Here is a 12,048-nt window from a genome sequence, read left to right as displayed (position 1 = left end):
ACGTTGGGTTCAAATTTTTTTGGAGTTGTTTCGTCGCGAAAGCGCATATTTTGGTCGTGTTGTTCTCAAAGTTTTTTCACCTGCAGCAAACGGACAACAATAGGTTTAAGTATTTTAAAGAACATTTTCCAACTAGGTGTGACAATGTAAAAATATTTATATATATCGAAAATGTATGTAGGTATAAGATACTCAAATTCATTTTTCCCTGCCCGCTTCTTTAGGTAAATATATCAACATAAAACATAACATCAACATAAAAACAAAAATAATCCCTATGACTCCTTAGATAGAATTTTTTTTCATCTTTCTAATAACAATAATAATAATAATAATCTTAATCTTCTCAACTGCATCATTGTCGCTATGGTCTAGTTTCCTATTTAATATGACTAACTAACCAAAACTAACTAATTAACTAATACCTTTTTATAGTGGTCGAAATACCTTTTTTTACTAACTCCTTCTAACTACCAGCGAAATTATGTTTCCTTTTTCCTCGTCGCCAACTTGTGTTTCTTTAACTTTTTTTTTATAATTTGAAACTATTTTTGAGACCATTTCTTGATAAGTATGTGTCTCTGAGATAATATGACACAAGCAAATGAGGTTTTGAAATTTGGAGCGTCTTCTAAGCCCTTTCGTGAACAGAAAGTCAATAGAAAACGACAAGCTTTTGGACTTCTCTAAAGCCCAAATGGTAGACTCTCTGGTGCATATTAAAGAATAAAATGCGCGTGTTGACGCTAACAAATAAAAAATCGTGTCGAGCAGAGTACTTATTTGGTATTCTCTACTTAAGTATAATTGCTTGATATGAAAATTATTTTCGTCACAGCTTTCCTCTTTGTTTTGAGAAAAAGGATAAAACATTTTTTTCAATAAATGTAATTATTAATATTATTTAATGTGATTTTTTACATGCGTTTCCCAATTTATTAAAAAAAAATCCTCATTAAGGTAGATTTTTACGAACGATAATGGAAACTAAACCATTTTTATGTTTTTTTTTTAAGTAGAAATAATGAGAAGTTTTAAACAGAAACAAAATAAAAATCGTGTTAATTATAAAGCTAATTTTAATGAAGTTGATGATATTTGTTCTAAGGAAATTCATTTTTTATTAATAAGCCTTTATTGCTCACTTTCTTGTTAGATTCCTTTCTATTCATCATTATCTACAAAAAATGAAAAAAAAAAAAAAAGAAATTGGAAACTAAAAAATTTTTTTTTACTTCCTTCTGTAAAATACCTAATTATACACCGATATAGCATGCGGCAGGCGTCACCGTAACATTTGAGTTTCTTGTCCCACGGATCCGAGCCAGTTCGGATATTTCCGGGATATTACGCACGGGTTTGGAAGCAATCGGATGTTTCGGAGATTTTAACGCACGGCTTGAATATTGATATTTGTCAATTCTGAGAGTAATATCAGTGAAAGTACTCGTATTGTTTTTCAAAAATGTACCCAAAAACTAACGGTCGTAGAAAAAGTATAGTATGCAACACCTTTGGTATTATTATATTATCCAACAAGTGCGGTAAACGGCATTTGACTCATGAGTTTATTTGACACGAGCGGAGCGAGTGTTTAATAAACGAGTGACTTAAAAAGTTTACCCAACGTGTTGCATACTATACTTTTTGTACGACCGTTAGTTTGTGGGTACATTTTCGCAAAACACGAATACATTCACTGACATGACCGTCAGAACTGAAAAACGTCAAAATTCAAAGCTTGGAAAATATCTCCGAAAACGCTCGATTGCCCCCAAACCCGTGCGGTAAAATTCCGTAAATGTCCGAAGTGGCTCGGATTCATGGGAAACGAAACTGACGTGGTAAAGTGATGCTTCCCGCACGCTAGATCGGTGCGTAATTAGGTATTTTACAGACGGGAGTAGAAAAACTTTTTAATTCACTGGGTTATTAAACGCTCGATCCGCTCGTGTCAAATAAACTCGTGAGTCAAATGCCGTTTGCCGCACTTGTTGCATAAAATACTATTTTTTCAAATGGAAACTCCCAAATTTTAGAACTTTATCTTTTTTAGAATGAAAAATGAAATATTATTCTTGAATGGGCATGACGGCGCTTGAAAACAATACCAAACCTAAGCGAACAGACCGAAGAAGACAATATGGCTAGTTATAGACCCGCAACAGGCCCATACTTAAGTTTGCCAGAAATCATGAACACTAGGAGGAAAGTGTCTGCAGGCGCATTTTGATGATGATCGTGAGAGGATATGGCAAAGATGCAAGAACCTTTTCAAAATATGCCTCCAGTGCTAGAGTAGGATTTAATTTTTTTGGAGGCACACACAAAATTTTACATCGTACCGAGAAGCTCTTTCACTACGGTTTGGCACACTGGATTCTGGAAGATTTCATTATCGCTTCTGTTGATTTTATTGGAGATAAGTTTATTTTGATTTATCATTATACCGGACAAAGGCAAAACTTAACAATATCTACCTGGCTTAGAGTAGGCAGCGATAAGTCCAGATACGAACCCAATTGAAAATGTTTGGGCTCCTTTAATTTTAAATGCATTGCAACAATTGGTAGAATGGAAACTTAGCCCTCAAGAAGACTTCCGCCATCTGATTTTAGGCATGCCATGAAGAAGAAACATTTAATTTCTTTTGTTATGAATCTAATAGGCAAGCGCGTAAAAAAATTAATTCCATTTAAACCTTCTTTTGGTTTTGGTAGGGTAGGACCCACAACAAGGAACTACAATTTTGTTATTCTGGTGTCTTCTATCCAGCTCGCCAGAATCTCAAGTTTAATATCTCTATCGCGTTCTGTACGAAATACCGCGAGACCGTTAGACGCGGCGGCACATGTGTAATAATTGCAAATCTCGGTTTCCATTGATAGCCAATAAACGTAACGAGTTACAGTAAGCTCCGAACAAACAGAACGCCGATGTAGCCATATGTTTGCAACAAATTGAATCTTTTGTAGAGCATCATTTACTGCTGGTAGCCGAGCGCTTCCTCTGCGGAGAAAAATGCGTTTTATTTATAAAAAAGAAAAAATCGGTGGATTCCTGGTAACCGCTCGTCACATTTCAGTTCCCGCGTTAGCTCCGTGGAAGACGAGCCCATAATAAGCCCATAATTGACTTATTTATGGAACCTTCGGCTTTCGACTGTCCTCGAACGATGGTACTTGTACCGACCGTGACTGATGACCGATTTGTATACGTCGTTGGGATGCTTGCCGTGTCACCCGTGGCGTCGATGACGTTTTAAAATGTTTCTGCCGGCAATTAACGCGACGCTAAGAAAATGTCAATTAGGCACATGCGACATTTTTAAACTCGCAATCTTAATTTGTCTACGTCGTTGAATATCGTCGGAGAACTAACACAGCTTTCAAAAAATGCTAAATAATTGCTGCCGATTTCTATATGGTTTAAAAATATATAACCATGTACCGCAAGTTAAGCTAAGCACTATTTATTATAATTTTACTGTTATCATTATCGCTATCATTTATTATGAGTTTATATTTATGGTTTTTTATATTTTATTAATTTTATTATCGAGCAAAGAACGTGTCAAGGAGTGTCAAAAAGAAGAGTGTACATAACGGTGATAAGCCATCTTTCTTGTATCAATGTGAAGTATGGAAGCTCACCAAAAAGGAGAACAATAATTTCGGGAAAAATTTATCCTGAATACCAGTTTTTGTAAAGAGCCAATTTTCTTTCTAGTTTTTGTGTTTGGTTTATGTCTTTAACCACTGGTTCGTTGGGAGAGTGCAATAAACTTGTCACCAACAGTTTTTAAGAAATTGCTATATTGGTTATGAGCAATGAACGTGACGAATAATTTTCAACAAAAATGCTCTTGCGGAATTTTCAGTACGTAAAAGCATAGCATTAGTGCGTAAAAAATATAACAGACCCTAAGGCACCCGCAACCATAGCCACATCGGCATAAAATTGTTCCCAAAGTAAACTGTTGGTCTTCAGTTGATTTTCTTCTTAGAAAAATTATTCACGAGAATTTCCAAAGGGTGTTTTAAAATCCAACCAACCCACCTCAGTTGCATTTTTTGCACCTAAGTGACCTTCTAGTTGTAATTTGTTCAAAAAAGTGTAACTTGACTAATTTGTGTTTAACAGACTTTTAAGTTTTTTTTAGTTGTATTATGATTTTTGTGATCTCTTGGAAATTGGTTTGTATTCGAACTCGTTTTGGCAATTTCAGTAGTGGTATGTCCTTAAAAAGAACGTTTCTTAGGAAGGAAAAACATAATTATCAATACTAATAATAATGTCCGTGTAGGAATATGATGAGTGAATGAGCTTATTATATAAAATGTCACTTTATCCCACTCCCACCGTTTTCAGTCGCCTCAGTTTCGTGCAGATATTGTTTATTCGAAGATCCCACCTTATGTGTCTAACCAACCAAAATTCGTACAAGGTATTTAACTCTAGCCAACGCAACGACTAGGTTAGATGTGGTCTGGTCAATTAAATTTCCCATATTCGGTAAGCTGTTGGAATAAAATGTGAATGACATGTAATTAGTGTTTTGTGTTTTGAGCGTCAACTTTCTATATTAAAACATTTTTTTTTATTTACCTGAAAACGGCTTTAGCCATTTCCTTGTAGCGCAAAAAGAATGATGAATCCAAAAATGGCACAACGCGCGAGTGCAACGACTTGTTTTTACTAAAAGTCCCCACATTGTCTGCGACCAATTTTAGTGAAATATCGGAAAATCCGAAAAATATGCTTATAGAAAATTTAGAATTTCAAGAATAAAATGTCCAGAGAGAATCTCGAAAATCTGGGAAACCTGTCTTCAAAAAAATTAATTGGACCTGCCAAAATTATCCTTCTACAAACCCCTAAACATAAACCGACGCCATTATCGCTTTTAAATCCTCATTTTTTTCAATGTCAAAGCAACTTTAGCGATGAAATGTTTTTGTCGCTTCCTTTAAAGTTTTATTTTTAGAATTTTCCAAATTCGTTTTTAAGTTTACTAAGTACCGCAAAACTACTACACTCGTCGATGCCCGTTTGCTAAAAACGTTTCTACCGAACGTGGAAGAAAATAATTGAAGTTTTCAATTTTTCTTGAAATTGTCATTGTTATTTTAGAAATACCATAACATTTAATTTCAATTTAATAGAAAGTTGAGCGATATGTGCATTATATACATGGTTTCCCTCCGGGAGATAACCGGTCTTAGCCGAACTGGTTGTCAACTTGCTTATTTTATAGATGAGTTTCACCTTTTTTTTTTGGAATATTTAACGTTTTATGACCAAAATGACGTTGCATCCTGAAGAATTTTGGAGAATTTTTTGCATAAGGATTCGTTTATAGTTTTGAATAAGTAAATAATTTCTTTGTATAAAAAATCTTAATTAACGACTTTTGTTGACCATTTCGATAATTTTTAGTCCGAGGTGAAGAAAACAACAACTAACCATATAAGGAGTACACAGATTTTTGTTTTTGTTTTCTTAAATCTATAATTATTTTATAGGTTATAGGTAAATTAGACATCACAAACGCATAATAATTTAATATAAAATACATATTATTATTAAATAGCGATAAATAACATAATTGCTAGATGTTATTTACAACATTTTTTGACTAGTGGTCAATCGACCGGTCAATTGACACCAGTCCCAACACTATATATGGTACATATATATTGTTAACAAATGTACCATAGATTTATTAAAAAAAAAAACGTGTCCATCCAGTATGTATATCAAACAGATGTCCATAATTTGTTTTTATGATTTTGTATACTTATTTCACCACCACGTAACAAAAGAAAAATGTTTGAAGGATCATTTTTATTTAATATATATAACCTATTTTTGTATCTTATAGGTAACCATTACTGCTTGATTCTTCTCCTTTTCTTTCTTTTTCACATAAAAAATGCTACTCCATTGTTGGGGCCAGAATGATGATCATTTGTATTGTTTTCTGATTAAATTAATCCATTATTTAATTATTTATTTATATATATATTTTAAAAATAATACTATTTAATATACTTTTTCTACTCCCGTCTGTAAAATAGCTAATTACACACCGATCTAGCTTGCGGGAAGTGTCACTTTACCAAGTCAGTTTCGTTTCCCACGAATCCGAGCCACTTCGGACATTTCCGGGATTTTACCGCACGGGTTTGGAAGCAACCGAGCGTTTTCGGAAATATTTCCCAAGCCTTGAATTTTGACGTTTGTCGGTTCTGACGGTCATGTCAGTGAATGTATTCGTGTTGCACTCGTTTATTAAACACTCGCTCCGCTCCTGCCAAATAAACTCTTGAGTCAAATTACTATACTATACTTTCTTTTGTAAACCGAACATCTTTCGAGATAAAAGGATAGAGGATAACCCCGTACGGCATACGACGTGATAAACATGAATTAAATCGGTATGTAAAGTCTATGTACCAACACAACTAATGGTGATGTGGTGCGCAGCGCTGTTTCTTTGTTTCTAGAATTTACTGGTGGTGTAAAATTTGCTTAAATAGACGCGCGATGGCCGCGAGCCCGCTTTGAACGGTGCAATTAGTGTACTTTAGCAGGCGTACTTTATCTCTTAAAGATTTGGCCGTATATTTAGTTCGACAATAATGGGGTGTATTCGGTATGCGAAATCTTTGCCGGCCGTTAAAAGGATTCGCGGGCGTTCTTTTCGGAATGCGGTGGAAAATTTTAAGTGCAAAGGTTTGTTCCGATGATTTCCTCATTTACAGGCTTTGCCCGAGACAAATGTTAAATTTAAAGAATTTAGTCGGACGGATTGCAACGGCATAACTTAAACGAATTAGTTTGGGTTTCTTTTATGGATCGTATTGGTTATAATAATAATAAATACCTTTAAGTTAACAAGACGGTAACAAAATTGGAAAAAGTCGCTAGCCTATAGATAATTGAAACTTCCTAAATCCATCTTTCAATTATCAATCGAACTTTTTAATTTTGACTTTAGAGAGACGGGCTTGAGTGATCCTAGATGAATTAGCATAGTGTTTTAAAGATGTGCCTCGGATTCAGATTTTGAAAGACAATTTTGGCATTCAGGCAATGAAGGCGCCGTGTTTTATTACTTTCTGAATACAATTTATGAATACTTTCTTTTAAATACACATAAAAGACGAAGAACGTTCTCAATCATTTTTCTCGGTGACACAATACTAGGGAATCTGTGAACTCTCCCTTAAGACCCTCCGAATGTATGTGCCTGTGATAATAATAAATAATAAATATAGACTGCAAAAAATTCAAAACAGCTGTTGCAGATTTATTTTCGGCTTGCATAAATTTGATAGGATTTCCCACAAAATCCAGGAACTGGCTAAAAGTTGACAGTACTTTCAATCACTTTTTGGCGTCTATGATTTTCCAAATTATTAGCACATCCAATCCGTCCTACTTACGAGCTAAATTACACTTTCGTAATACCACGATATCGTTTATCTTTGCTCCGCAGATCATTTTCTTATAACGCTGTTGTAATTTTTAATAGTATACCCGACTCAGTAAAATTACATTCAATTAAATTCTTTAAAAAATATTTCAGGTTGAAACTACTAACTTCTGAAATAATTTGATTTTCAATATTATTCTTTTTATTTTTACTTTTAATAACTTTCTATTGTTCCATATTACTATTACATTTATCTATTATACCATATTTAATTTATCAATGTAATTATAACTTCCTATTTAGTTTTCAATTTAAACATTTAATAGGTTAAGTGGAGTAGCTTTTGCCAGACTTCGCCTCTTCTCTACTGTATAATTGTATATCACAATATACAACAATAAAGGCAATTTATTATTATTATTATTATTATTAACATGATTGTTTTAGGGCAATATACCGGGTTAGTAAAAAGTACCATAATGGTTAAATATCTCCAAAACTGGAGAGACATTACTGTTAGCATTTTTGAATTCTGCATATTCAAAATACTCCGGATATTGCATTTTATAGTTCCATTTTTCACAGTTTATTATTCACAATTAAAGGCACTATAATTTCATTCCCAATTTTCAGGCAAATATTTTCTTGAACAAGGTTCTTGTGCCCATCCAAAATCAATACTGCAGATTTTTTGGGATCTACTCAAGTCCTCTCGTTACCTTCAGTCTTGCTTGTCCATCATTAGTAATGTTGTGCATTCACAAAATCTAAGACAGTTGTAAATATTTATTTGATTTATTGATTTATTTTATGGAAGTTTATTTTAATATATTGAGTTTGGATGTTCGCATACAAAGCGATAATTACTGGACATGGCAACAAATACGAGAATAGGTAACAAGGCCGCCGATGGACAGAATTGCACCAAAATATTGCTCTGTCAAAGATTATCAACAGCAAATCCCAACCAAAAAAGACTAGAAAATGGCCCACCAATAAGAGCACAAATAATTTCGTACAAGAGACGTGATGATGCAATTATAACTACGTTAGCCAAGCGGAAATAAAACCTATCAAATCCGTAAAAGCAACATCCAAAATAGTTTTTTCATAACAGTGCGCGAAGACAAAAGACTGGTTAAAGCACATGATTGGATCAGAACCCTCCTCTTACGGATAAAAAAAAATTCTCGGCAATGGTTTAAGTACAAGCCAGGACAACAACAAGCAATTCCGCAGAAGGCCATCGGCCAAGTTGACAGTAGAACTACCAAGCCATGAAAGGAAGGTTGAAAAAGAGAAGAGAATGTTATGGTTTATTGAAAATGCATAACCAAGCCAGAAGTAACGAGCTACACCGAGGAGCCACTATCGCTCAGTAGATCCTGAACGGTAGTTCTCCCAAACTCTAATCTGTAGTTTGTAAGTACCTACTTACTAGCTACAAACAACTAGCGATAAGATAAGACACTCGGAAACTTCTATATCACGGAATGACGAACGAAATACGTTGCAAGAAGCGGGAAAAGGAGACCATAACGATAAGTGGGGAAGATTGTCAGAATAGGAGAAAATGATGATGAAAAACCAGTCACCAAAGTTACGCATCGCCTACTTACTTAAGAATATCCGAGTATCAATTTACGCCAAGCAAAATATTCCCCACCTTGAGCGCAATTTAAGAGTGGCAGATCGGCCTTTCATAAACTTTATAACTTTTAATACTTGTTACGGTTTATACCGTTTTATTCGGCAATCATTTCCAAGATATTTATATTTTCGTAGCCGAATACGATCCCATAAAGGTGTCTTTGACTTCGCTTTATGGGGATCATATTTCACAATTCCCCGGAACAAAATATTCGAGTCGTGAAAATCTTCGGCTAAAATCACAGTTTAATCGGCCGCAAAGTACTAAAAGATCGTAGAACCGATCGTGGCGCTTCTCACGGTCGCTTTTTTTCATATCCTACATTATTAATAGATTATTTGTTACACTAGTAGGTGGTTTTGGTACGGATTTCGTCATTGACAGATTATCTTCGTGTCTATGATATATTGATTGAAAATCGGTTGCCGATTTTGATGAAACGTTACGCCTCAATTTATCGGCGATCGCGATCGTTTGTGTATTTAACTTCGCTTTGATTTATTCCGGGTTGTAGGATTGACCCGCGCGAGTTGCCCAAACGAATTATAATTGATCTTTTAATATACTGTGTAGAAATTTCAAGCCCCAGTAAATATATAAAACATTTTATTAATATTCGTGGCACATGATCAATATCTGTCTGTAATACGTTCGCTCAGGATAATCTTGCCCCATGTCCCATAGCTAGTTATAAAGGTATACCAACCGACTCAGCCTGCTACGCTTATCATCTATCATATATCTTCAATGAATGAATCTGGTGATCTTGCGGGTAACTCCATTCCAATTGGAGTCTTCTACGACTATCGTGAACCCACACACAAAAATGCAACGTGCCAGACGTCTATTACTATATCTATTACTTAAGGGCAATAACAAGACTATACCTCAAAGCAAACCCTTAAAAAATATGTAAAACATGTTCACTATTTTTTTAAAATTAATAATATATTATATTAATCACAGTTAGAAATTTTTTAAAAGGCAGAAAGTCTGCAGCACCACCAAATTACAGCACTTGAAATAAGTACCCTGAATTAGGAAATTACGAAAACCTGACATGGCAATATCATATTAACGAATGTTGGAATAATAAAAAAAAGAAACAGTCTTCTACCAAAAAGATTTTTAAGGCTACTAGGTTCTGCCTTCATACAGAATCAACCTGTATATCTGGTCTGGTGCAAAGACATTATAAATTTTTCCTGCAGGATTAAATTGAGGATGGAGGTAGACTTTGGATGAGTTTTATCAACGTTATTGTTTTTATTTTAGATCTTACTGTTGGTACTGGGCATGGATTTCAGTTTTTCTTCTGTTCCAGTGAAATCTATACCTCGAAACACAATATGGTCCTTTTAAAAGTAGACGCACAACCAAAGTAAAAAATGCATTTTTACCTAAAAGCTCCACAGTACGAACTGACAGCGTCAAACCCTTGGTCAGGGGGTACGACTCTATCTAGAAACTTCGGTGTAAGTGCGAGAGATGCTACCGCGGCCAGCAGCCATTGATCACCCAACTCGCCGGCTTCTACAGTGAAACGATAGGATGACTCCGAAGGGCTGTCACTTATAAATCGTGGGCGTTGGCAAATTTCCTGCAAAGAAATCCATAATTAACACATAAAATTAAAACCAAGTTTCTATTATGATATATTAAAGCTGCAAGGTACTAAATGAGGCTACGATACAGTTTTGGTATAGAAAGATGATGGGGAATTTTTTTTGGAAAGTTATAATTAGTTTTTGAGCACCTAGGACTACAAAAACATTTTTTTTAAAAGATTTGATAACCTACATCGAATTTACATAATATCTTCTTTTGCGTCGTCAGCCTAACATTTTTTCTAATAACACGTACATAGAAGTTTTTTTTTAGTTTTTAAGTTTAGAAAAATTAATTCAATAAAAATTAGGTAAGCAGTTAAAAATATTTCAATAGTAATAGGAAGCAAAGCTGACTAAATTTATTTCATTAAATGGAAAATGTCGGCAAAAAATAGATCTCCAATGTTGCAAATGAGTGAACACACTATTGTGCAAGGGGAACTTTTTCATATATCTGTGATGCTACGTTACTGGCACCATGGGATCCTTTACGTGGCAAGAAAATAAATTGCCCAGTTGCGCTTTTTAAATGTAGATGGCGGGCGTTGCACTTACAAGTTATATTATTTGATCGAACCAAATTTATGAATTTTGTTTGACGTTATAAGATTTAATGATATTGCAGTACACGCATCCTAGGTGACCGTACCACATTTGTTGTTTTGATGTTTAATTTTTTCTGATATAGTTTCTTTGATATCAGCTATTTGTTACATTGGCGTGTTTTACTCGTAGTTTCATAGACATTTCCAATTATATTTTCAGGACAACTATTTGGTCTGCCCGTATTTCATTCTTAGCAGCTTCCATCAATTTTTACGTTTTTACTCCCTATGCTGTTAATTATATATGATTAGATTTCTTTTCCTTGAAATTTGTTTAATATCCTGACAGCTAATTTTACCTATCTTAATCCTCCTATTTTTTGGGTTAGTTTTGGTTATTTTCATGTATTGTTACATAGAATACATATTGTTAAACTCATCCCCTTACACTTATTTTACAGTTATTAACTCTTCTGCTTCCTGTCTTTTACATTCCAAAAACCCTCCCATGTACCTAAACGGCTAGATGTGGGTGTAACTGTTGTCCCGATAATTGTGGCGCCTCTACTTATCTCCTTTTTTATTGACGATAACATTGCATTTATCCATTTCTACAATATAATACCTTAATAGGTAAGTTCAACATTTTTTTATTTTAACTGAAAGCAATAGATTTCGTTCTTAAAAAACGATAAAATAATTTTTGATAGCCAGACACAACAGACGACTAGTTGGCCGGCTGGCTTTACGATACACATAATAATTAAATTGTTAAATTTTGTGAACTCTATCGGAATTAAA

General features: G+C 34.3%; 1 protein-coding gene across 3 annotated transcripts in view; it reads right to left on the bottom strand.

Moving 5' to 3' along the window:
* Nucleotides 1–12,048, bottom strand: part of LOC132700175 (calpain-9-like) — a 119,912-nt gene that overhangs the window by 21,915 nt on the left and 85,949 nt on the right. For all 3 annotated transcript variants that reach the window (XM_060667342.1, XM_060667343.1, XM_060667344.1), the window contains one exon: nucleotides 10,493–10,692. In XM_060667342.1, coding sequence (XP_060523325.1) covers nucleotides 10,493–10,692 — 200 coding nt within the window. The remainder of the gene's footprint in view (nucleotides 1–10,492; nucleotides 10,693–12,048) is intronic.

Source organism: Cylas formicarius, unplaced genomic scaffold (genome assembly GCF_029955315.1).
Source record: "Cylas formicarius isolate icCylForm1 unplaced genomic scaffold, icCylForm1.1 PGA_scaffold_3__17_contigs__length_32017465, whole genome shotgun sequence".
Classification (NCBI taxonomy): domain Eukaryota; kingdom Metazoa; phylum Arthropoda; class Insecta; order Coleoptera; family Brentidae; genus Cylas; species Cylas formicarius.
Note: the sequence above shows the minus strand (reverse complement) of the source record. Positions and strands in the feature narration are given on the sequence as shown.